Raw genomic sequence first — 26,820 nt, 5'->3', positions numbered from 1 at the left:
CATGCACTAATTGTTTTTCTTTTCTTTTTTTTTAATTTAAGTCAGAATTTTGCTGTGTTGCACAGGCCTGGAATGCAGTGACAAAATCTTGTCTCACTGCAACCTTTGTCTTCTGGGTTCAAGCAATTCTCTTGCCTCAGCGGAAGTACAGCTGTGCACCACCATACTGGGCAAATTTTTCTATTTTCTCTGGAGATATGGAGTTTTGCCATGTTGCCCAGGCTGGTCTTGAACTCATGAGTTCAAATGATCGTCCCTGCTTGGCATCCAAAAGTGCTGGGTTTACAGACCTGAGTCACTACGCCCAGCAGCCCAGCCATTTTTTTTTTTTGAGACGGAGTCTTGCTCTGTTGCCCAGGCTGGAGTGCAACAGTGTGATCAAGGCTCACTGTAACTTTTACCTCCTGGGTTCAAGTGATTCTCCTGCTTCAGCCTCCTGAGTAGTTGGGATTACAGGCACCCATCACTATGTGCAGGTAATTTTTGTATTTTTAGTAAAGAAAGGGTTTTGCCATGTTGGCCAGGCTGGTCTCAAACTCCTGACCTCAGGTGATCCACCTATTTCAGCCTCCCAAAGTGCTGGAATTACAGGCATGAGCCATTGCACCTGGCCCTGCCCAGCCAATTCTTAGTAAATTGTTTAGATACTACAAAATTAATAGCAGAAGGGAGAGAATTTATTTATTTATGTTTTATTCTTTTTTTATTTCAACTATCAGCAAGATAATTTATTTTAATCTTATTTTTTTGCTTGAGATTTTAGAAAAAGTTTAGAAGTTTCTTTTCAATCCTCTGATCCCATTTCTTTCTTGTGAGGCGATATAATATTTCCTGGAAAGCAGTGAGAAGGAGAACATCTCAATTTCATTGACAAACTGCAGAAGTTTTACTTTAGAGGAAAATGCATAGTTTAAATAGTTTCAGTAAACAAAGCACTCAATATTCATCTTTAGGGATGAAGAAAATAAAACTAGGCTGGGTGCAGTGGCTCATTCCTGTAATCCCAGCACTTCCGGAGGTGGAGGTGGGTGGATCACCTGAGGTGGGGAGTTCAAGACCATCCTGGTCAACATGGTAAAACCTGGTCTCTACTAAAAATACAAAAATTAGTTGGGTGTGGTGGCACATGCCTGTAGTTCCAGCTACTTGGGAGGCTGAGGCAAGAGAATCACATGAACCTGGGAGGTGGAGGTTGCAGTACTGCATTCCAGCCTGGTCGCCAGAGCGAGCCTCCGTCTCTAAAAAAATAAAGAAAACCAAAGGCAAGTAGGATATGGATATTAATGGAACTGGAAACAGTTCAGAACAAAAATAGTAGAGAAGATAAATAAATCCCAAAGCTGGTTCTTTGCAAAGTCCAATGACCTAAACATCTTATAGAAGAAAAAAATATGGAATAAAAGTATACAAGATTAGGAATGAATAAACACCATAGACCCCAAATACGGGAGAGATTAATGGAATCTTTTGCAAGTTTTCTTGAGAATGCTATGATGTCAAAGTTATTTCAAGAGGAAATGGATATTGTTATAGTGAAATGTACTGAGTAAAACTGACCCCAAAACTAAAAATGTTAATTGTCTAATCCCCATGAAAAGTTTGAAAAAATGATGGAAGATTGGTCTTTGACAGAGGCAGCATAGCATATGGTTTCACAGCTGAGTTTCATTTATAAAGAACACATCATAATAAAAAAGAACTATTTTCCACAATCAAGAATGTAAAGCTAGTCAATGCAGTCTGTGAAGCACACATACATACTTTTATCCTTGATTAAAATGCTGCCAATCCTGATTCAAGCACTAGAGGAGAAAAAAAAAAGGACGTTGCCAAAAAGAACAGTCTCACTTATGTCTAGAAATGCAAAATTTCTAAATACAATATTAGCCAGAGTTCATGAAGACCATTTTTTTTTTTTTGAGACAGAGTCTTGCTCAGTCGCCAGGCGCTGGGCTGGAGTGCAGTGGTGCAATCTCGGCTCACTGCAACCTCTGCCTCCGGGGTGTAAGCAATTCTCCTGCCTTAGCCTCCGGAGCAGTTGGGACTACAGATGCGTGCCACTATGCCCAGCTAATTTTTTTATATTTTAGTAGAGACAGGGTTTCACTATGTTGGCCAGGACGGTCTCCATCTCTTGACCTTGTGATCCACCCGCCTCGGCCTCCTAAAGTGCTGGGATTACAGGCATGAGTCACCGCTCCCGGCTCATCAAGACCATTTCTAATAAAATAAGTAAATTAAGAATAGAGGGAAATTACAGCAAATACAGCAAATAGAGGGAAATTACAGCAAATAATGGTCCTAAATATTAAGACCATTAAAATTAGGAACTTGATGGGGTTGTGGTGATGCCCATGATCACATTTGTATTCAGTATTGTCTTAAAGGTTCTGGTAAATGTGTTAAAACAGTAAAAGTGAATAATTGTGTTACTATCAGAAAACAAGAACTAAAACTCCTCCCCCAAAAAAGAAGTAAAACTTTTTCAAAAGTTGAAACAAAATTTTTCTTTAAAAGACCAAAAAAAAGAGTAAACTTATGTTTTTCACTATTGCCAGTGAGTAGTCAATAAAACTGAAAAGGATTAGTGAGATGTGTCTTTTAGTTATTAAAATAATGTATCTAGCCTCTATAATCAGATTAATATGATACTCTCATAGATTAGTGGAACAAAATGGAGAATCCAGAAACCATTATATGTGCAGATTTAATAAAAGATAAAGATAATATTACAGTTCAATGGGAAATGGGGTGATTATTTAATAAGTGGTGCTGGTACAACTGTCTGCCCATCTGGAAGAAAATAAAATTGGGTTCCTGTCTTAAGATAAATTCCAGATGGATCAAAGCTTTGTAAAAATATTTAAAGATGTTCTACAGATTTAGTTATGTAAACTAGGATAAACGAAATGGGAAGATTAGAAACTCAGAAGGTATTATAAGAGGCATATTTAATTTTATAAAAATTAAAACCTTTTAATGGTAAAGGATACCATAAGAAAGTTAATAGTACTGGTATTAAGACAGACATATTGACCAATGGAATAGATTAGAAATAGACTTGGTGCAGTGGCTCATGCCTGTAACCCAAGCACTTTGGGAGTTCGAGGTTAGGAGGATTGCTTGAGACCAGGAGTTTGAGACCATCCTGGTCAACATCACAAGACTTGTCTCCACAAAAAAAGTAAAATATTAGCCAGGTAGAGTGGCTCACACCTGTAGTCCTAGCTGCTCGGAAGGCTGAGGCAGCAGAATTATTAGAATCCAGGAGTTGGAGGTTGTAGTGAGCTATGGTCATGCCACTGTAAACTCTAGCCTGAGTGACAGAGCAAGATAGCATCTCTTAAAAAAAAAAAGCCCAAAAGCCCAGAAATAAAACCTCATGTACTGTATATGATCAAATGATTTTTGACAGTGATGCCAAGACCATTCAATGGGGAGAGGGCAATCTTTTCAGCATGGTGTTTACCATGTTTAATTAAAAAGGTGGATAGGTAAGTTTGAAAAATATTTTGCAATATGGAGGATAGGGGGTTAATTTTAAAAGAAGAGCTTATGAACCTAATAGTAAAAAGGGCAAAAGATTTAAAGAAGCAGTTAATAAAAGAGCAAATCCAGAAGGCTATAACATTTATGAAAAGACATTCAAACTTACTGGCTGTCAGGGTAACACAAATTAAAGTACTAGTGAATATTATAACGTGTCCCTCAAATGACAGAATTAAAGAAAGCAATACCTTTTACTTATAAAGAATAGTGTTGCTGTGCAGAAAATTGTTATTCCCTTACATTGTTAGTGAAATATAAGTTGGTGTAGGCCTTTTGGTTTTTTTTGTTGTTGCTGTTTTCAGACAGAGTCTTACTTTTTTTGTATAGGCCAGAGTACAGTGGTACAATCTTGGCTCACTGCAACCTCTACCTCCCAGATTCAAGCAATTCTTGTGCCCCAGCCTCCCTACTAGCTAGGATTACAGATGAGCACCACCATGCCTACCTAATTGTATTTTTAGTAGAGATGGTGTTTCACTGTGTTGACCAGGCTGTTCTCAAACTTCTGACCTCAAGTGATCTGCCTGCCTTGGCCTCCTATAGTGCTGGGACTACAGGCGTGAGCCACCGTGCCTGGCCAGGTATAGCCCCTTTGGAAAGTAAACTTACAAAACCTATTTTTCAAAACCAACCCATCTAAAGTAATATTCATAATATTTATAAGGAGGTGTGTGTGTGTGTGTGTATTTTTTTTGAAGACAGGGTCTTGCCCTATCACCCAGGCTGAAATGTAGTAGCATGAACACAGCTAGCTGCAGCCTTGACTTCTTGGGCCGAAGGAATTATCCTGCCTCAGCCTCCCATGTAACTGGCGGCATTACAGGCATGCACTACCGTGTCTGGCTTTAACTTTTTTGTAGAGGTGAGGTCTTCTTTGTTAACCAGGGTTGTTCTGGAACTCGGGCTCAAGTAATCTGCCTGCCTCAGCCTCCAAAAGTGTTGGGATTACAGGTGTGAGCCACTGCGCCTGTCCTATAAGGTTTTTTTTTTTCTTGTTTTGAGACAGAGTGTCACTCTGTTGCCCAGGCTGGAGTGCAGTGGTGCCATCTTCACTCACTGCAACCTCCACCTCCCTGATTCAAGCAATTCTCCTGGCTTAGTCTCCCAAGTATCTAGAATTACAGGTGTTGTGCCACCATGCCTGGCTAATTTTTATATTTTTATTAGGAACAGGGTTTTACCATGTTGGCCAGGCTGGTCTTGAACTCTTGACTTCAAGTGATCCACATGCTTCAGCTTCCCAAAGTGCTGGGATTACAGGTGTGAGCCACCGTGCCTGGCCTATAAAGAAGTTTTTATTGGCAGAATGTGGCAACAAAGTGAATGTCCATCAAAGGGAGAATTGATTGAAAAATTTATACAGTGCATGCATCATGAAGTATTGTGTATCCATGAACATGATGTAGAAGAATGTTTATTAAATTCTTCCTTATTCTAAATAAGAAAAGGATTCAGAAAAGTGGTAAATGATTACATGTTGAAGAAATGATGATAGAAGAAGGCTGCATGTGTCTGTGTTTTTGTATGACTGTGAGCATGGAAAAATATTGAAGGATACATACAGATTTTAATTTTATAGTGCAGGTATGCTGGTGATAAATTCTTTCTGCCTGTATATCTAAAGAAGTCTTTCTTTTCTGTAAGATGTTTGTCAGGTATGAAATTCTAGGTTGACAGTGGTTTTTCAAGACTTTAAAGATGCTGCCCTAGTGCTTTCTGGCTTGTATTAACTCCAGTGAGAGGTCTGTGTCCTTTTTTCCTCTGAATATTATGGGTCTTTGTTGGCTGTGTTTTCGTTTTTGTTTTTGAGACAGGGTTTGGCTGTGTTTTCGTTTTTGAGACAGGGTCTTGCTATGTCACTCAGGCTGGAATGCAGTGGTGTGATCATGGTTCACTGTAGCCTCTATCTCCTGGGCTCAGGTAATCCTCCCACCTCAGCCTCCAGACTGGCTGGGACTACAGGCACATGCCACCATGCCTGGATGATTTTTAAATTTTTAGTAGGTCTCATTATGTTGCCCAGGTTAGTCTCTAATTCCTGAGCTCAAGGAATCCTCCTGCCTTGGCCTCCCAAAGTGCTGGGATTATAGGTATTAGCTACTTTGCCTAACCTGTTGGCTATTTTTTAAGATTTTATCACTAGTTTTAAGCAACTTGTTTTTGATGTTTGTGATGTGGTTTGTTTGTGGTGTTTTTTGTTTGTTTGTTTTTGAGTGGAGTTTCGTTCTTTTTGCTCAGGCTGGAGTGCAATGGCTCGATCTTGTCTCACGGCAACCTTCGCATCCTGGGTTCAAGTGAGTCTCCTGCCTCAGCCTCACAAGTAGCTGGGATTATAGGCACCCACCATCATGCCCAGCTAATTTTTGCATTATTATCAGAGACAGGGTTTCACCATGTTGGCCAGACTGGTCTCAAACTCCTGACCTCACGTGATCCGCCCACCTTAGCCTCTCAAAATGCTGGGATTATAGGTGTGAGCCACTGTGCCGGGCTTTTTTTTTTTTGAGACAGAGTTTCACTCTTATTGTCCAGGCTGGATTGCAGTGGCATGATCTTCACTCACTGCAGCCCCCGTCTCCTGGGTTCAAATGATTCTCCTCCTCAGACTCCCAGTAGCTGGGATTGCAGGTGCTTGCCGCCATGCCCATCTAATTTTTTCATATTTTTAGTAGAGAAGGAGTTTCACCATGTTGGCCAGGCTGGTCTCGAACTCCTGGCCTCAAGTGATCGCCCGCCTCGGCTCCCAAATTTTTGGGATTACAAGCCTGAGCCACCACGCCCAGCCTGTTTGTCTGTTTAGTGCTGAGTTTAAATTGCTTGTGGATCTATAAGGCTCTAGTTTTCATCAAATTCGAACATTTCCCCCTATATCACTGATGTTCTGATTTAATTTTTAAGATTAAAATTTATTCTGTCTTTGTTTTGTCATCTGTGCTATTTCTTGTTTCTTCTTTTTCTCTCCACTTTGGATCAGATTTTCCTTCTTTGAATGCCTGTCAGCCAGTCATTGTGATTTTTACCTTGTTGGGTACTGAATTTTTTCAATCCTTTAAATGTCCTTAAGCTTTGTCCTGGGACACAATTCCTTGGGAACAGTCTGATCGTTTTAAGACTTCTTTTTGAACTTTTTTTTTTTTTTTGAAATGGAGTCTTGCTCTGTCCCCAGGATGGAGTGCAGTGGTGCAATCTCGACTCACTGCAACTTCTGCCTCTGGGTTCAAGTGATTCTCCTGCCTCAGCCTCTCGAGTAGCTGGAACTATAGGCTCACACCACCATGCCCAGCTAATTTTCGTATTTTTAGTAGAGATGAGGTTTCACTATGATAGTCTCAATCTCCTGACCTTGTGATCCGCCCACCTCAGCCTCCCAAAGTGCTGGGATTACAAGTGTGAGCCACCTCGCCCAGTCCTTTTTAAACTTTTTAAAGGCAGAACCAAAGTAGTCTTTAGACCAAGGATAATTTTTTTCCCATTATTGAGGCAATGCCATTCTGAGTACTTTATTATTATGACGCCTTTCAAATCTGGTCGATGGGGACAACAAACAGCCTTTATAGGCTTTGAGAATTTTTTTTTTTTTTTGAGATGGAGCTTCGCTGTTGTTACCCAGACTGGAGTGCAATGGCACAATCTTGGCTCACCACAACCTCCACCTCCTGGGTTCAAGGAATTCTCCTGCCTCAGCCTCCCGAGTAGCTGGGACTACAGGCGCGTACCACCATACCCAGCTAATTTTTGTATTTTTTTAGTAGAGATGGCATTTTACCTTGTTGACCAGGATGATCTTGATCTCTTGACCTCGTGATCCACCCGTCTTGGCCTCCCAAAGTGCTGGGGATTATAGGTGTGAGCCACCGTGCCCAGCTGAGATTTTTTTTTTTTTTAAGATGGGGTTTCATCATGTTGGTCAGGCTGGTCTTGAACTCCCAACCTCAGGTGATCCACCCTCCTTGGCCTCCAAAGTGCTTGGATTACAGGCATGAGCCACCACGCCCGGCCGAGAATTGTTTTACCTAATCCTTTCCCTTGGTTCTTCCTCTGGCTTGGGGTAGTCTAATCACATGTATGCGTTCATCAGTGCTCAGCTGTATGGATATTTACTGGTAGCCCTCTGCCAGATCTCCAGAGCAATGAGATCTCCAGAGCTCATTTGCTGTCTATGTAGTTCTTTCCTCTCCATTACTTTACCCTGTGAGTTCTAGCCACGCTGTTCTTAAATTCCCTTCCTTCCCCTCCTTTCCTCTTTTACCCTCCTCCCCTCCCTTCCCCTCCCTTCCTCTCCTCTTCTTCCTTCCCCTCCTTTCCCCTCCCTACCCCTCCCATCCCCTCCCTTCCCCTCCTATCCCCTGCCTACCCCTCCCATCCCCTCCCTTCCCCTCCTCCTCCCTTCCCTTCCTCCCCCTTCCCATCCCTACCCCTCCCATCCCCTCCCTCCTCCTCCTCCCCCTTCCCCTCCCTTCCCCTCCTCCCCTCCCTTCCCCTTTTCCCCCTTTTCCCTCTCTTCCCCTCCCTACCCCTCTCATCCCCTCCCTTCCCCTCCTCCCCCTTCCCCTCTCTTCCCCTCCTCCCCTCCCTTCTCCTTTCCCTCCCTTCGCCTCCTCCCCTCTCCTCCCTTTCCCTCCCCTCCTCTCTACCCTCCCTGCTTTTCCTCCCTTCCTCCCCTCCTCTCTCCCATCCCTTTCCCTCCTCCCCTCCCCTCCCTTCCCCTCCCCTCCCTTCCCCTCCTTTTCCCTCCTTCCCTCCCTTCCCTTTCCTTCCCTTCCTCTCCCTTCCCCTCCTCCCCTCCCCTCCCGTTCCCTCCCTTCCCCTCATTCCCTTCCTTCCCTTCCCTTTCCCTCCCCTCCCTTCCCTTTCCCTCCCTTCCCCTTGCTTCCCCTCCTCCCCTCCCTTCCTCTCCCCTCCCCTCCTTCCATTCCTTCCCCTCCCTTCCTCTCCCCTGCCTTTTTTAAGAGACAGAGTCTGGCTATTTCCCAGGCTACAGTGAGTGGTTGGCTCACTGTACCCTCAAACTCCTCGGCTCAAGTGATCCTCTCACCTCAGCCTTCCAAGTAGCTGGGATGCAGGCATGCAGCACTGCACCTAGCAAATTTAATTATTTTGTATGGACAAGTCTTGCCGTGTTGAACAGACTGGTCCTGAGCTCCTGGCCTCAAATGATCTTGCCTTGGCCTCCCAAAGTGCTGGGACTACAGGTGTGAGCCACCATGCCTAGCATACTCTTTCCCTTTAACTCATATAATTTTAATTCCAGATTCTTTTTGGGTTTTCTTCCATCTACTTTGTGGCCTAAAAATTCTCTACAGGCAATAAGCTGGGGCAGTCATAGGCTCACCTTGTTTTCTTCTTAGGATCAGTGTCCTGCACTGCCTATTGTCTGATGTCTGAAAAACAATGTTTTATATACTTTGTCTGATTTTTTTGGTTATTTAAGGTGAGAGAGTAAATCTGGACTCAGTTACTCTATCTTGGCTAGCAGTGAAAATAATGGCATAAGGGGGCAGAGAGAGCTAATAAAAGTAAGTAAGAGAGGGGTGGGAAATACTGTCAAACCTTCCCCTAAATATAAATAAGAAATAGGAAATATTAATAAATATTTTAAATTTAACTTCATCCTCTGAAAGTCTGGAGCTTGGCTTATTTTAATATGTAGTAATATTCAGAAAAGGGCAGGACACAATGGCTCATGCTTGTAATCCCAGCACTTTCAGAGGTCAAGGTGGGAGGATTGCTTGAGCCCAGGAATTCAAGACCAGCTTAGGCCACATGGCAAGACCCTGTCTCCAGCAAAACTTAAAAAATTGGCCAGCCATGATGGCATACACTTGTAGTTGTAGCTACTCAGGAGGCTGACGCAGAAGAATGGTTTGAGACCAGGAGGTTGAGGCTGCAGTGAGTTGTATTTTTCCAGTGTGGGTGACAAAATGAGGCCCTGTCTCCAAAGAAAAAAGAAATGTTTACACTATTAACCCTAGAGTGGTTCCTGGTGAATTTTGTGTGTTGCAGTGTAATGGTAATTGATTATTTGATTTGATTTTGTTCAACTTTAAAAAAATTTACTAATATGTTAATATTTCAGCAAATCTATTGCAATGGTTTTAAGAGACAGACAGACACTCATAAGCTATCAGGTAACAAAGGGGTTGTATATAGTTATAAACTATTACATAGACCTGCAGGTTTATTGAATAACTTATAAACCACCAAAGATACTAAATTTATAGTATTTCTGAATGTCAAACTTTTAAACTGTTTCATTCTGTCCTAGTAAGTTCTTAACTTTTTTTTGTAAAGTGTTCTCAAACCTCAAAGTTGAATTAGCAGCATGAAAAGCCCTGTTAGTAAAAATATACAACCAAAAGAAGATCTAGAAATACTGAATTAGACTTGAGACCTTTGGAGATCACTCACTTTACTTGAACCAAACACTGCAAACTCAGGAAAGTTTGCATATCTTATCCTCATATGCAAATGAAGCTAATAATGGTACCTACTTCAGGGTTGTAAAGATCATGAAAATGGGGTTCTCAAGCTTGGAGAGATTTTTGTCCCCCAGAGGATATAATTTAATACTATCTGGAGACATTGGTCGTCAGAGCTCAGAGTGGTGGTAAGGGTGGAAGGCTGTTGTGGGTAGAAGCAGGAATGTTGCCAGATAACCTGCAATGCACAGGATAATTCCTCACAGCAAAGAATTATCTGGCCCTAAGTGTCAGTAGTGCCTGACAAGCCCTGATATAAAGTGCCTATCCTGATATAGGGCCAGGATACTAAATGACTTAGTTTCTGCCATCAGTAGGGGCTCCTGTTAGTAGAAAAATGAAGCTTTCCACTTGAAGGTTCTTTTTTCTTTTCAATTCCTAGTCCAGCCTAGAAATTGAAATTTTTTTTTAAGAGAAAGGATAAAAATGTTAAAAAATTAATCTTTTTTAAGAAAAAGTATAAAAATGGTTCATAATTTTTTAATATGCCCCCCTTTTATTTATCTATAAAAAGTGAAATGAGAGAGGGGGGAAAAGCAGTAAAAGTCATGAAGAAACAAACTGACATTTGTTTATAGATGTCAATTTTAATAAAATGTTTATGTAGTAGAGAAATTTCCAATGTTCAAATTAACTTCAATTCTGAAAACTCATTTATGTTTGAAAATACACTCTTTTTTTTAAAGATGGGGTTTCACCATGTTGGCCAGCCTGGTCTCAAACTCCTGACCTCAAGTGATCCACCCACCTTGGCCTCCCAAAGTGCTGGGATTACAGGTGTGAACCACCACGCCTGGATGAAAATACACTCTTACAGGGCAAACTCATAAACATATCATTTTTATGTTATCTTTTATCTTAGTTATTTTTAATATGTTAGCATTTTTTATTTTTTCCTTTGGAATCTTTGCAGACATTGAAAACATTTCTTAATTTTTTTTTGTGTGTTACTTTTTCTATAGGTGTTACCTCATTTTGAAAGTCTTGGGAAACAGGAAAAAATTCTTAACAAAATGTCAGCTTTTCAGAATCATTGTCCACATTTGGATTCAGTTGGTGAAATAACAAAAGAAGATTTGATACAAAAATCTCATGTAAGAAACAGGTTTTAATTTTTATTTTTTTTAAAAACTATTCACTTTTCTCTTGAATATGTAATTTTCATAAATTGCTATAATACTCTGTTTATGAGCCCTATTTAAAAAATATGTATGATGTCATTAGTGAATTGTATGTGTTTGTGTCAATATATCCAATATTGTCTTTTTAATTTCTTTTTATAGGGTACTTGTCAGGATTGTAAAGTCAGAGGACCAAATCTTTGGGCATGCCTGGAGGTGTGTATATGTTTTTTACTGAAAAGATTACTATAATAATCATAAATTTAGATCTGAATAATGATAACCAGAAAAATTTTTGACACTTTAAGTGATTTTTGTAAATTAAACTTAAGGTCATTATTGAGAACCAAATATTAAACTTCGGAAAGATCTTAATTTATAGTGCTTTTGCAGTTTTTAGTAAATCACTCAGATATTTTATGCTTGCCTTTTATTAGAAATGACATAGCTTTTAGCTTAAAAATATATCTTCTGTTTTTATTTTGTGCCTGGAAACATTTGGTTAAATTTACTGACTGGAAAGTCATTTAAAATATGTAATCCAAACTTAATTGTAAATATTATTTTAATGCTGTTATAAATTTACATGTACATTGTAAAGTACCTTATTTTTCTTCCTATATAATTATTTATAGAATAGATGTTCATACGTTGGTTGTGGTGAATCACAAGTAGATCACAGCACCATACATTCTCAGGTATGTATATAAAAAATTTAATGGAAGAGTTTTTTAAAAAGTGCCTGAAGGAAAGGGAAAGCCAGTATAACATTATTAATTCAAGCTGTAATTCAAATTTGTGCTCTAAGTTAAAACTTCACTTACATTTTCTGGGAAAGGTGGGGAAGGGAATTGCTAAAAGGATGAACTTTAGAATGAGGTTGTGATTAAGAAAGCACTGATTTAAAAAGTGTACATCCGGCCGGGTGTGGTGGCTCACACCCGTAATCCCAGCCCTTTGGGTGGCTGAGGTGAGCGGATTACCTGAGTTCAGGAGTTCAGGACCAGCCTGGCCAATATGGGTGAAACCCCATCTCTACTAAAACTATAAGAAAAATTAGCTGGGCGTGGTGATGGGCACCTGTAGTCTCAGCTACTTGGGAGATTGAGGCAGGAGAATCGTTTGAACCTGGGAAGTGGAGGTTGCAGTGAACTGAGATCGTAGCATTGCACTCCAGCCTGGGCAACAATAACAAAAATCCGTCTCAAAAAAAAAATAAATAAATAAAAATAAAGTATATATCCAGATGTATGGAGGTGATATCTGGCATATTAGGAGGTTCAAGCCTGAGAGTGGGTACTTAAGTTTATGACATGGCCTGGCTAACATCTTTAAGTTTCAGCTCAGGTAATATTGCCTTTTTCTGCACATCATCCTAACTGGAATAACTTTCTTCTTTGCTCTGGTTGTTTGGTACTTCACATGTAACTCTGGCATGCCTCTTCTACAGTGTTAGGTAGAGCTCCCATTCTAAACAGAAAGTTTCTTGAATGACTGTGTTTTAAGATGCACATTGATACCTCCACAACATCAACTCTTCTCAACCAGGATTCCTCTAGAGAATTAATTCAGCCTGAATACCCAAGTTCTGAGGCATCATTGTGTATCATTTACTTCTTTTCTCTGCATCTAGAATCGTACTTGCTGTGTACCACCCTTGGGAGAGTTGAGAAATTAGTTACTCAAATCATTTTTTGTAGGGCTTAATTCTCCAGCAGAATTCTGGCTGAGAAAGTCTAGACTTTTATCTTTCCAAGATTATATGTTTTGTATTGCTAGAGTTTTTTTATGCTTTTGACTCATGTCATTTGTGTTCTTTTGCCATTTTGATTTCTTAGAATAGTTACTCGGTATTGTTAATTATTTTCTTGCGTTATACTTACTTGCAAACTGCAAAGCAGGGTCTTAAATTTTTGCATTTCTTTTTGTATAATGAATAGTAAGGGGAAAATGACAGAGTAACTTTTAGAGTAGGCTTAGATATTGTTACTATTCATTATATCTTAGAAGTTTATCTAAATAATTTTTTTTGGTGTTCTAAATTAGCTTTTGAGTATGTTGTTATTCATCAAAGGCCAGCAGTTTATCTTCTGTTGTCTTTTGAAGAAGTGTTTTCAAGTATATGTAATTTTGGTTCCTCTTCTCCCTCTACTGTGAAATAATATAGGAGACAAAGCATTATCTAACTGTGAACCTTACCACTCTTCGAGTATGGTGTTATGCTTGCAGTAAAGAAGTATTTTTGGATAGAAAATTAGGAACTCAGCCTTCATTGCCTCATGTAAGACAACCTCACCAAGTACAAGAAAACAATATCCAGGTAATAATCTAGATCCATTTAGGTTAAGCTGTAAAACTTTCAGGTACTAATTTCAGAATCTGTCATGTAGCTGAAATTTTAAAAAGGAATCCTGCCTAACCTGTGCTTTAAAAATTTCTGGGCCGGGCATGGTGGCTCACGCCTGTAATCCAAGCACTTTGGAGGCCAAGGCAGGCGAATCACCTGAGGTCGGGAGTTCAAGACCAGCCTGACCAACATGGTGAAACCCTGTCTTAAAAAAAAAAAAAATTCTGTAATGTGCCTTTTTTCTCTCAAAGTGCTCATGCTCCCCTTTCTTGTGTTGCATAGAGTGATAGATTAGGGTAAGATTGAAGCCCACCTGTCTGAAGATGGAAAAGCACCTAATGAAATTTTCAATTTTAAAGTTTAAAGTTTAAAAAAAAAAAAAAATGACTCAAGTAGGCTGGGCGCAGTGGCTCAAGCCTGTAATCCCAGTACTTTGGGAGGCTGAGGCAGGCGGATCACCAGGTCAAGAGATCGAGACCATCCTGGCCAACATGGTGAAACCCTGTCTCTACTAAAAATAGAAAAATTAGCTGGGTGTGGTGGAGGCTGAGGCAGGAGAATTGCTTGAACCTGGGAGGCGGAGGTTGCAATGAGCCGAGATTGTGCCACTGCACTCCAGCCTGGCGCCTGGCAACAGAGTGAGACTCTGTCTCAAAAAAAAAAAAAAAAATGACTCAAGTAGTCTTTATCTTTTTCTGGTAAATCTGATTCCAAGAGAGGTGGTAGACCTTCTTTGATAGGGAATGGCAGTTACTAATTCATCTGTCTTCCCCCATTCCCTCCCCACCTCCATCACCTTTGTATTACTGCAAACATTTTACTTATTGAAAACAAGGTAGAATATGATAAAGCTTAGCATCAGGTCTTTGGTTAAAGATTTTTCGTCCTTTGGATCAAGAGACTTATAAAATGTATAGGTGTGCTTGCAGAATTGATCACTCAATTTTCAGAATTTTCAAGTCAAAAAATAGGAAAAAGGAAATGAACTTAAAGTAGTTGGCTTCTAACTTACTCTGATCATCGTTTGATCAGAATTTGATCAGATTTGATTAACAACATGTTTTTTTCCTCGTGTATTACAGAAATCACATAGTTCTATACTTGTTCATTGATACCAACTCTCAGGTTTTTCTGTTGTTATGTTTATCACATTCTTATGGTAGACATTTGTGATAATAAATTTGCTTTCGTTACCTATGATATAACTTAAGGTGTCTAGATTTTAGTCAAAGAATAATTTATTGCATTTTCAATTTCTCAGTTAAATGGCTCTAGTTAATCATAACCATTACTCTTTCTCCCGCTGATACATATTTATCATTCACAAACATGTTTAGTCTTTTTCAAAAGTCCAAATAGTATGGAAATAGCAGTTTTGTTGAATCCTCTTACATTATTAACAGAAGTATTCTGCTGAAGATATCTGAATGGTAATAAGTAGAAAAAATTTAAAAAAGGAAAAACATGATATGATTAAAATTTAATCACACAAGGAACTAATAATCTATAAAGGCAAAATTATCAGTATCACTTACTGAAGAAGTAAAATAAGCTATCTGTTTCCATTTCTGCCAGAAAAGATCAACATTACAAACTTTACTGAATGGTGAATCTGATAGAATAAATATACTGATACTTTCCCGATGGCTTGTTAGGAATTTTCTGGTGACTTATAAATATAATAACACATAAAAGACAGGAACTTAATTTCATGCAGCTTCCTTATTCCATTGTTGAATAAATTACTCAGAAGAAAAGAGTTGTTCAGATAGATTTCTTTAGTAGTCTAAAACTTATGTGCTGTTTGAATCCAGTTTACCACAAGATTATTTGCAAAATAGTAAAGTATTTGAAGCCATACAAATATTAATAAGATTTTTGAAACAGACATTTTTTTCTAGATAGTAAAATTTCAAGTGATTTATTTTAAGCCTTTGTACTTCTGTGTATTTAAATATTTTGTAGTGAGCGTGTATCTTTTTAAAAGCAATTATTTTATAAACACAAAGTGGGAATATGAGGCCTACTCAAATATCCAGTATCTATAGGTGTCAGGAAAGTAAAATGGTTGGGAATTAGTGCATATGCCTGTGTTGTACAGGTAAAGTAAGTCTGTAATAACTTGGAGAACCAGAGTACATGCTAAATTCATGCTGCTATTCAGTTTCTTTTTCTGTTTGATTGTTGCTGAATGTTGGCTCAAAGTTCAATCTTCTGATATTACAAGAGAACTTTCAAATTTTGATTTTGATTTGCCGTCTTCCAATTTTTAAAACTTTAGCTCTAAGTTTTTTTGTTTTTAAGTGTTGGCCAGCATTTGGCTAACAGGTTATCAGTTGCAACCTGTGAGTGAAGCCAGTTCTGCGAAATTAATATTTGAATATTTTATTATTATTTAAAGTAAGTGCTTGAACTATTTAATATGCATAAAAGTGTGGAAAGTAAATGTAGTAATAAGTATCAGAATAGATTGTAGAAGTCTACAGATAATGTGTTGTGATGAAAAACTTTTGCCTTTTTCCCTATAGAAAATTAGATTTGAGAAGACAGTGTAGGATAGTATCCTTGAGAGATCTTTTTTAGCTGTGGTTTAATGTCACATAATTGCAGTTATTGTGGAGTTTTAATTCAGAAAATTCAGTTATAAAATGCCTTTTTTACACAAAGCGTATGTTAATAAAGCTGGGCTGACATGCTATTACCTAGGGTAGGTCTTTATTTCCTTCAAAATATAAATATAAGTGTTACTTTAATTGCTAATACCACAAATTCACATGGTTCCCTATTAAAATAACATCTCAATAGTTTTTATGGTATAGATGTTATATGTTAAAATTAAAACTTCTTTTAAATTTAAGGATTTGTTCAAATGTGCTGTCTTTTTTTATTATCAAGGATTTTAAAATACCAAGTAATACAACATTAAAAACTCCTCTTGTTGCTGTATTTGATGATCTGGATATAGAAGTGGATGAAGAAGATGAACTTAGGGCAAGAGGTAAAATAATGATCCTGTGTAACCGTTCTTTGTATGGCACTGCCCATTTCTTTAGAAAACTGTATAATGTAAAAGTTTCAACATCTGGAGGTAAAAGGGACTTGATAATTACAAAAAAAGGACTCTGAAATTTGGCCTAGTAAAATTTGTTTGCAAAAAAAACTTTTGGTTTCTCTGGTATCAGTTTGCCAAAACCGTGATCCTCCTACTTACTCTTTTGCAGTTAAGCCTTATGATCTTTTATGCTTAACTTGCCTTTTGAGATCTGTTTGAATAGTATTTCTCAACTCATTTCTCTATTGTCAGTGATGCAGAGGTATTAGGTATTAAGGTATTCCATTAGCAGAATTTCCAGGAGAAAACATTGGAAAAAGAATCAGATGATACACTTCTTCCCCTACATTGAGAATCAGTCTATTGGATTTTCCATAATTTAGGCCCATTGTTCTTAGTGTAAACTTAACATTGTCTGTTTTATAATTATACTAGTGGTATATTGAATGTATATTTAGATAATTATCTGGAAATTAACACTTTGGTCTAAGTTTAATATGACTGGAGATAATTTATAAATATTTTATGTATTTCCCAGTTTTAACCCATTATTTTAGTCTTCACTACTACTTTTACCTGGATACTTACCAATAAGTGGTAATTCAGTCTAGTTTTAAGAGATTTTTAGAAGTCTAAATTTTCATCGTTTTGTTCCAAATCCCAATAGCATTTATACTTTTTTTGTTGTATTATTTCATCTTTTAGTAATGAAAGTAAAGTGATGAAAGTGAACTTGAATATATATGGAAGAGATGATAGTCATTCCCTCATTTTGGTATTAGCTTGAACCATATGAAATTGCCATTTTTGTAGATTGTCAGCAGTTTTCTATGGCTCAGCCTAATAAATACTGCCTTTTTTTTTTTTTGAGATGGTGTCTTGCACTGTCGCCTGGGATAGAGTGCAGTGGTGCCATCTCAGCTCACTGCAATGTCTGCCTCCTGGTTTCACAAAATTCTCCTGCCTCAGCCTCCCAAGTAGGTGGGGTTACAGGCACATACCACCACACCTGGCTAATTTTTTGTATTTTTAGTTGATATGGGGTTTCACTGTGTTGGCCAGACTGGTCTCAAACTCCTGATCTGCCTGCCTTGGCCTTCCAGAGTGCTGGGATTATAGGTGTGATCCACCACACCTGGACATAAATACTACTTTCAATGCAATACATTGAAATGGGAAGGAAAAACAAAATACAAAAAAAAAAAAAAAATAGAAATGGGAAGGAAAAGGATGTTTGTTTGTCATGTATCATGACATTAGTTTTCTTGCATTGTCATTAAACTATTTTCTCAAAATAATTAAACTTTAGTTATAATAGGAAATGTAAAAGTCTCAGTGAATGCTTTATAAAAACATCTAGTCTTACTTAAATATTAATAGAAAAGCTATTCTTCCTGTGCAAATTTCAGAGGTTAAAGTATCTAATCCTTGAATTTATGTAAAACTAAAAATTTTGGTGATTGCGAGGCTTCCAAAAGTGTGACCTCTCTGAATCGTTCAAGTTGCTATTTTGTATTTCTATGGACCTTAATATAGTTTGGGAAGCATACTAATGGCCCCCCAAAATTAAGTCATTTTGCATTATTGAATGATGACTTCATGTATTTTTTCTTAATAGGTCTTACAGGTTTGAAAAATATTGGAAATACTTGTTACATGAATGCAGCTTTGCAGGCTCTTTCTAATTGGTAAGTAGAGAAATTAATTTTGCTTTGTTGTATGATTTTTTAAAATTAGTTTTTGAGCAGAAAACCATTCAGCTATAGTAGCTGACTAACTTTCAAGGTACAGTAGGCAGGAATCTGGTTTGGGACATAACCCATTGTTGTCCCATTGGTGTTACTCTATGTATGCCTGTAGTTTCTTGAGGCTGCTGGTTCTTGTGTAAACCCCGGATAGTTGTGTGTCTTTGAGCACATTAATTGTTTCTTACATCTAGAAAATGAAGAGCTTGAACTAATTATTCTGATCACTTTAGTTCAGAGATCTTATGAAAAATTTTATATTTTTCTGTAGGGGGAAAGCCTTTAGTAAAGCAGTCAGTCAGATGTTTTTTTCTTAATCATAGGCTTAAAAAATGGAAATGTCAGGTGGTGTGTTACCCTTAGGTTTGGATGCATTGAGTCAGGTGATATTACCCTTTAAATTTAGAGTCTGGACCAAAATTCAGAAGTCACTGACTTTGACATTACCCTTTTTCCTGGATTGAATTATAGAACAGTGATTGGAGATTGAACATATGTCTACAGGTTGAGTATCCCTCATGTGAAATGCTGGGAATCAGAAGTGTTTCAGATTTTTTTGGATTTTGGAGTATTTATTTGCATTATACTTACTGGTTTGAGCATCCCTTATCCAGAAATCCAATATTTGAAATGCTTCAGTGAGCACTGGAGTTTTGGATTTTGGAGCATTTTGAATTTTGTATTTTGAATTAGGGATATTAAACTTGTACTTCTTCCCAAAATAATCTAATTTTTATTTAGATATAACCCTCTATAAATATTTTGCCTTCAGTTGTCTTATGTTTCATAACCTTGTGATATAAAGATAACCCAGTTTTTATTAAGTGATCAGAACACATCTTTGAAGGAGAGACTTCTTTTTTTTTTTTTAAATAAGGTTGGATCTCACTATTGCCCAGGATGGAGTGTAGTGGTGTGATTTTGGCTTACTGCAACTCTGCAGGTTCGTATGATCCTCTCACTTCAGCCTCCTGAGTAGCTGAGACTACAGGCACATGCCACCAAACCCGGCTATTTTTAAAATTTTTTGTAGAGTTGGGGTTTCGCCATGTTGCCCAGGCTGGTTTCCAACTTCTGGGCTCAAGTGATTCGCTTGCCTCAGCCTCCCAAAGTGCTGGGATTATAGGTGTGGGCCACTGCACTCAGACATTAAAGAAGAGACATTTAATCTGAAACTTGAGGAATGAGTATGAGCTGATTTTTTGAAAGGATGGGGAGAGCATTCCTAGCAGAGTGCTCCTTGTAAGCAGCCTTGGGATGGGAAAGAGCTTGACACATTTGAGGAACTGGAAGAAAATCTGTGTGACAGGGTACAGTACTCATAGGGCTGAATGATATGGGTCTAGGTTATGTAGGCCACATTAAAGATGTAGGTCTTTATTCTCATGGTAGTAAGACACCATTGAAATGTTTGTATAGTAGGGTAGCTAATAATCTATCTTATGTTTTTAAAATATTACTGTGGTTGCCATGTGGACAGTGAATTGGAGGGGGAAGAGAGTGGAATTTGAAAGACCAGCTAGGAGACTGTTATAATGATTTAGGTAAGAAGTAGTGGTAGTTTAATCATCTGGAGTGGTAGGAAAAGATTGAAGGAATAGGGGATAAAAATTTTTAGGAGGATGATTGATTATAGGATGTGGGTAGAGTAAGTAGAGAAAGGGAGAGGAGATTCAAACTTTAACAGTTCTCTTATGATGAAAGAACTGTAGGTTGATGCTGTTGTTATTTTTATACACATAAGAAAACCAAAGCCGGGCACGGTGGCTCACGCCTATAATCCCAGCACTTTGGGAAACCAAGGCAGGGGATCATAACGTCAGGAGTTCAAGACCAGCCTGACCAACTTGGTGAAACTCCATCTCTACTAAAAATAAAAATAAAAATAAAAAATTAGCCGGGCATGGTGGCTCGCACCTGTAATCCCAGCTATTCAGAGACTGAGGCAAGAGAATCACTTGAACCCGGGAGGTGGAGGTTGCAATGAGCCGATAGTGCCACTGCACTCCAGTCTGGGTGACAGAGCAAGGCTCTGTCTCAAAAAAAAAAAAAAAGGAAAAAAAGCAGACACAGAAGTTTAAAGACTTTACCAACCTAACCACATAGTAAATACTAGCAGAATTCTGTTTTTTTTGTTTTGTTTTGTTTTTGTTTTTTTTTTTAAGTTGGAGACAGGATCTTACTCTGTCACCTAGGCTATAGTGCAGTGGAGCAATCATGGCTCACTGTAGCCTTGAACTCCTGGGTTCAAGGGATCTTCCTGCCTCAGCCTGCCAAGTAACTAGGACCACAGGTGCATGCCACTGCTCCCATATAATGTTTTAAAAGTTTTGTAGAGATGGATTTTTGCTATGTTGCCCAGGCTGGTCTTGAACTCTTGTCCTTTAGTGATGTCCCACCTTGGCCTCCCAAAGTATTGGAATTATAGGCATAACCCACCATGCCTGGCAGGGACAAAATTCTGAATCTTAGATTTTTATGTATATGTTTGCTTTTCTAGATCTTTTGTTGTTGATTACTGTACAATACTGCTTCCACAGATTTACTTTGTAATTCTTCTGATTTTTGTTGAAAAAGATGTGGCTGATATGATGACACTGTTGGTGGCTGGGTGTGGTGGCTCATGCCTATAATTCCAACACTTTGAGAGGCTAAGGTGGGAGGATTGCTTGAGTCCAGGAGTTCTGGAACCAGCCTGGACAACATAACAAGACCCTGTCTCAATCCCTCCCCGACAAAAAATTGCACTCGGTAAAGAGATGGCTTAATAGTTATCTAATGCCTTCATAAGAGGTTAGTTTATTGTAGGTCAGGATTTGGTCCTTTGCCCAGTCAGTTTCCTATAAATAGATTCTGTCTCTTATGAATAGATTTATGGAGGGTCCCTCAAACTAATAAATTCTTTATAAATTGCTTACCTGCACCACCAACAAATATTAGTACCATATAATGGAATGTAGAAGGCTGGAGGAAGTGCAGGTTTACTTGAAAGTTAAATTTTGATCCTGTTAAATTTGAAATGCCATGACAGCCATCAGTTTGCCCATTTGATATAAATCTGAAATTTAGATGACATAGTTGGCTTTATGTACATTTGGCCATCATTGGAATATGGTTGAATATTTCAGATCACCCAGGGGAAAAAAAGTATATAGGGAAAAATCACAGGATCAAGTCCTGGGGAATCCTTGTATTTATATGTCTAAGGGCAAAAACAGCAATAAAGAGGGAAAAGGAGTTTAGAAAGGTAAAGGGGAAAAGTAGGAAAATGCATTATAGTAGTCCAGAGAAGGTTTGTTCAAGAATGAGGGCATGGTCATCTGTGGCAGATATTAGTGAGTGGGGACTGAAAAGTGTATCTGGCAGTATGGAGGACTCTGACATGGCGGGGCCAAATCTGATTTGAAAGGATTGAGCTCTTTAAGAATATGAAGGAATAAAGGTGAAGCTGTAAAAGGAATCAAAGAAAGAACAGCTACAGGGATATATGTGTTGTCAGTTAATTGAATGACTAGAAATAATCAGTTTTAGCTTTGACTTTACTCTATTGTTTTTCTCTTTTTAAAATTAGCCCCCCTTTGACACAGTTTTTTCTTGATTGTGGAGGACTAGCTCGAACAGATAAGAAACCAGCCATTTGTAAAAGTTATCTCAAACTAATGACAGAACTGTGGCATAAAAGCAGGTATGGAACTTAATATATTTTTCTTCTTTATTAAACTTTTAAATGAATATTATAAATATTAAAAGGATGCAGATCCATTTATGGAGCCAGAAAAAAAGTAGAAGAGAGACATATTTGAGACAGCTTTGTTTCAGGCATGTTACACTTGAAGTTGAATATAAGGTGTTATAGAAGTTTAAAAGCAGATGAAAGTATCATAGAAGTCTAGAAGTATTTGGTTTAGTGAGATAGTGTTGGAATGTTAAAGCTACTATTACTGGAAGTTTATAGAGTTTTATATTCAGGAGTAGGCATTCTCACACAATGATAAAATCAGCCCCTAAATATCTATATGAATGTTTTTCTGCTTATGTTTATTTGTTCTAAAGTTTAACATTGGGATCATAGTTTGCTGTAATATGTTAATCATTTTGTTTTAGAGAATTGTTCAGGAAATTTGCATTTTTGCAAAGTCATAGAGTGAGGCATAATCATTTAATTGAGGGAAGACAGCATAAAACATCACTTAAAATATCAAGGATAAGATATTTTGATGTGCCTGTGAAACATAATATTAGGCAGTTTTCAATGATTTTTTTTCCAATATAATTTTCACTTTAACACTTTGAATTATTGGTTGTTAATTTTTAAGATAAAAATTTTAAATCACAAAAATTACTCTTTAAAAATGTTTTCTTGCTCAGGCCAGGATCTGTTGTGCCTACTAATCTGTTTCAAGGAATTAAAACTGTAAATCCAACATTTCGGGGGTATTCTCAGCAGGTTAGTTTATTGCTTTTTATTCACAATTTTAATAATCTAAATACATTTGGAAAACGGCACTATGCTTTTTTTGGTCTGTTTATCTTTTGGGGTCATCACTCCTTGTGTCTTTCTTTTGCCATGTTTATTGTTTGTATTTTTTCAACTTTTCTTCATCTTTATTTTTTTTTGAGGTGGAGTCTCGCTCTATCACCCAGGCTAGAGTGCAGTGGTTCAGTCTTGGCTCACTGAAACCTCCACCTCCCGGGTTCAAGTGTTTCTCCTGCCTCAGCCTCCTGAGTAACTGGGATTACAGGTGTGTGCCACCACACCCAGCTAATTTTTGTATCTTTAGTAGAGATGGGGTTTTGCCATGTTGGCCAGGCTGGACTTGAACTCCTGACCTCAGGTGATCCACCCTCCTTGGCCTTCCAAAGTGTTGGATTACAGGCATTAGCCACCACACCTGGTTTTAAAATTAAATTTAATTATTTTAGAGAGATAATGTCTCATTATGTTGCTCTGGGTGTTCTTGAATTCCTGACTCAAACGATCCTCCCTTGGTCTCCTAAAATGTTAGGATTACAAGCATGAGCCCCTGAATCCAGCAGAAATTGACCTTTAGATTGTCTTTAGTTTATTAAAACTTGTATCTGGTTGGGTGTGATGGCTCATGCCTATAATCCCAGTACTTTAGGAGGCTGAGGTGGGCAGATTGCTTGAGCCCAGGAGTTTGAGACCAGCCTGGGTAACATAGGGAGACCTCATTTCTAAAAATAATTTTAAAACATATATCAAGCAGGTGTGATGGCACATGCATGTGGTCCCAGCTACTCAGGAGACTGAGGTGGGAGAATTGCTTGAGCCTGGAGGATCCAGGATACAGTGAGCTGTGGTCATGCCCTAGCACTCCAGCTTGGACAACAGAATGAGACTCCATCTCAAAAAAAGAAAACTTTTATTTACGTAACGTTTTGGAGTTAATGCATCTCATTTATCTAGTACCTTATGTTCTACAGACTGGTATTTTCTCAATACAGTGCTGTACATTTATAAATCAGTTGATAATGATATTTTGTATATTTTCCTTTATGTTTCATTATACACATGTAATGAAGTGGTAACATTATGTTGCTGATATATTAGGATGCTCAAGAATTCCTTCGATGTTTAATGGATCTGCTTCATGAAGAATTGAAAGAGCAAGTCATGGAAGTAGAAGAAGATCCTCAAGCCATAACCACTGAGGAGACAATGGAAGAAGACAAGAGCCAGTCGGATGTAGACTTTCAGTCTTGTGAATCTTGCAGCAACAGTGATAAAGCAGAAAATGAAAATAGCTCTAGAGGCTTTTCTGAAGATAATAATGAAACAACAATGTTAATTCAGGATGATGAGAACAATTCAGAAATGTCGAAAGATTGGCAAAAAGAGAAGATGTGCAATAAGATTAATAAAGTAAATTCTGAAGGTGAATTAGATAAAGATAGAGACGCTGTATCTGAAACAGTTGACTTGAACAACCAGGAAACTGTCAAAGTGCAAATACACAGCAGAGCTTCAGGTGACAATTTAGTAGTTTGTTCATGAAACTGGTAACATTTCATTTGTAGACATGGGTGTTTAAATAATTGTTACTTTGGTTATTTCTTTTTTTTTTTGAACCAGTGTCTTGCTCTGTCACCCAGGATGGAGTGCAGTGGTGTAATTTCGGCTCACTGCAACCTTCAACTCCCTGACTTATGTGATTCTCCTGCCTCAGCCTCCCGAGTAGCTGGGACTACAGGGGCACGCTACCACGCCTGGCTAATTTTTTGTATTTTAGTAGAGACAGGGTTTCACTGTGTTGCCTGGGCGGGTCTCAAACTACTGAGCTCATGCAATCCACCCACCTTGGCCTCCCAAAGTGCTGGGATTACAGGAGTGAGCCACCGTGCCCGGCCCACTTTGGGAATTTCTGATTAGAATTATAATTTCGCAGTATTCGTGTGTGTTAGTCATAAAATTATAGAACCTGAGGATAAAAGGAATGTAGGGGTCATTTAATTATGTAAGAAATTCATCTTCCTTTTGAAGTAAACATTTCATCAGATGTCTTTTGTATACTTACGCAGTAATCTAAAAAATTGGTGTCCTCAAATTTTTCCCTTTTATTTTAAGCAAATTATGTTGAGATCCTGGAAGAAAGCAAAATAACCCAAATTGCAATTTTCTAATTATTATTCACTAGTAGATTTAGATTGTTGTCATTGGAGTCACATCAGATGTGTTTTAGTGTAGAAGTTTAATTAACTATAGTGAGCCCTGTTGTGCTAGATTATGCCATGATACTAGTCAGTATTCCTTTGAGGAAGAATATGTGGCCTAATGAAAGTTGAATTAAGAGTTAACTTACCTTGGCTTAATGTAGTATTTAGTTTTCCAAAGCACACAAGATTGGGCCATTACAGGTTCAAATTATGTGATCTTAAAATAAGTTGCAGACATGTAATGTAAAAAAGTTTATTTTCTCTAATGACTCAAGAGTGAGAGTAACTAAACTATTTAGGTATTTTAATGAATCTAAAATTTCTTCTTGAGAAATATTCTTAACTATAGGAAGACTTGTGGTTCACTTGTGTAAAGTGCATAGATGCTTTCTAGTCAGGAAGGCTAGGAGTGTTAGGCTCCTTAATTATACTGATCTTATGTAGAAGTTGTTAGTGAATAAATATGTCAGATATTAGTATTGAAAGACTTAGTTTTGACTGCTGTCCAGGCTTTTCTTGTCAGAAGCCCAGTTAAGCTTCATTAGGGACATACTGTCTTTTATTGCTCTGTAACAGGTTTGTTCTTATATATGGTAACTAGGGGATGACCTAAATAAGGAGTCTGAGCTTTTAATGTTTTAAGGGCTTGATGAAAAAAATCTGGCAAAGTCCATAAGGCACACGAATCTAATATATTTACTCTCTGGCCCATTATAGGAAAAGGTTGCCAACCCCTGACCTAAATTTCATTAACTTTATTCCCTTCAGAAAGTCCTAGAGTGAGTCTTTTTTTCACTCCCAATATTATGCAGTCTGATTTAGTCATGGTTGAAATACTGAGAAATGCCTGTGTGAAGAATGATTTTGCATTATCTGGAAAAAGTTCTGAGTACATCCCCTTTCAAGGTCTCTTATTAACAATTTTCTTTTCTTCATTCAAATACTTACTGTTGCCTGGGAATATGTTGGGGACTAGGAATCCAACAGCATACTATCAAGAGAGCTCTTACATTTTCTTGATTCATCTTATAATTTAATTCTAAAAAAAGGTTCTTTCCTGATTAAGTGGTATGTTTTTTTCTTTTCCTTTTTCTTTCATCTTTTATTTTTTTAATTATCTTTTCCTTTTTCTTTTTGAGTTGAAGTCTCACTCTGTTGTGCAGGCTAGAGTGCAGTGGTGCGATGTTGGTTCACTGCAACCTCTGCCTCACAGGTTCAAGCAATTCTGCCTTAGCTTCCCGAGTAGCTGGGATTACAGGCGTGTGCCACTACACCAAGCTAATTTTTGCATTTTTCGTAGGGACAGGGTTTCACCACGTTAGTCAGCCTGGTCTCGAACTCCTGACCTTAGGTGATTTGCCCACCTTGGGCAGAGTGCTGGGGTTACAGGCATGAGCCACTAAACCTGGCCCATTTTTTTTTTCTTTTCATTAAAGTAAGAATAAAATAACATGATTACTTTATACCTACATTTCCTGATTTTGATTATGTTAGTTTGAGAGAAGAATCTATTTTTCTCCCACATGCTTTTAGAACTTCTAAAAAAAAAACTGTCCTGAATTTTTTATTTTTTGAGACAGGGTCTCATTCTGTCACCCAGGCTAGAGTGCAGTGGCACGATCACATCTTACCATGGCCTTAACCTCTTGGGCTCAAGTGATCCTCCCACTTCAGCTTCCTGAGTAGCTGGCACACAGGTACACACCACCATACCTAGCTAATTTTTAGGGTTTTTTTTGTAGAGATTAGGCAGGGGGTGGAGTCTCATGATATTGCCCAGGTTGATCTTGAACTGCTGGGTTCAAGCAGTCTTCCCATCTTGGCCTCCCAGTGTTGTGATTTCAGTCTTTAG

General features: G+C 38.1%; 1 protein-coding gene across 6 annotated transcripts in view; it reads left to right on the top strand.

The window, feature by feature from the left end:
- Nucleotides 1-26,820, top strand: part of USP33 (ubiquitin specific peptidase 33) — a 64,479-nt gene that overhangs the window by 7,523 nt on the left and 30,136 nt on the right. For 4 of the 6 annotated variants that reach the window (XM_078332273.1, XM_009001520.4, XM_009001522.5 and 1 more), the window contains exons 2-10: nt 10,991-11,122; nt 11,312-11,365; nt 11,785-11,847; nt 13,317-13,469; nt 16,392-16,494; nt 18,167-18,236; nt 21,865-21,978; nt 22,662-22,740; nt 23,866-24,283. In XM_078332273.1, the coding sequence (XP_078188399.1) occupies nt 11,042-11,122; nt 11,312-11,365; nt 11,785-11,847; nt 13,317-13,469; nt 16,392-16,494; nt 18,167-18,236; nt 21,865-21,978; nt 22,662-22,740; nt 23,866-24,283 (1,135 nt within the window). In that variant the 5' untranslated portion in view covers nt 10,991-11,041. The remainder of the gene's footprint in view (nt 1-10,990; nt 11,123-11,311; nt 11,366-11,784; nt 11,848-13,316; nt 13,470-16,391; nt 16,495-18,166; nt 18,237-21,864; nt 21,979-22,661; nt 22,741-23,865; nt 24,284-26,820) is intronic. The other 2 variants (XM_078332272.1, XM_054236435.2) reach the window with 1 other exon arrangement.

The sequence above is a fragment of the Callithrix jacchus genome, chromosome 7 (assembly GCF_049354715.1).
Source record: "Callithrix jacchus isolate 240 chromosome 7, calJac240_pri, whole genome shotgun sequence".
NCBI lineage: Eukaryota > Metazoa > Chordata > Mammalia > Primates > Cebidae > Callithrix > Callithrix jacchus.
Note: the sequence above shows the minus strand (reverse complement) of the source record. Positions and strands in the feature narration are given on the sequence as shown.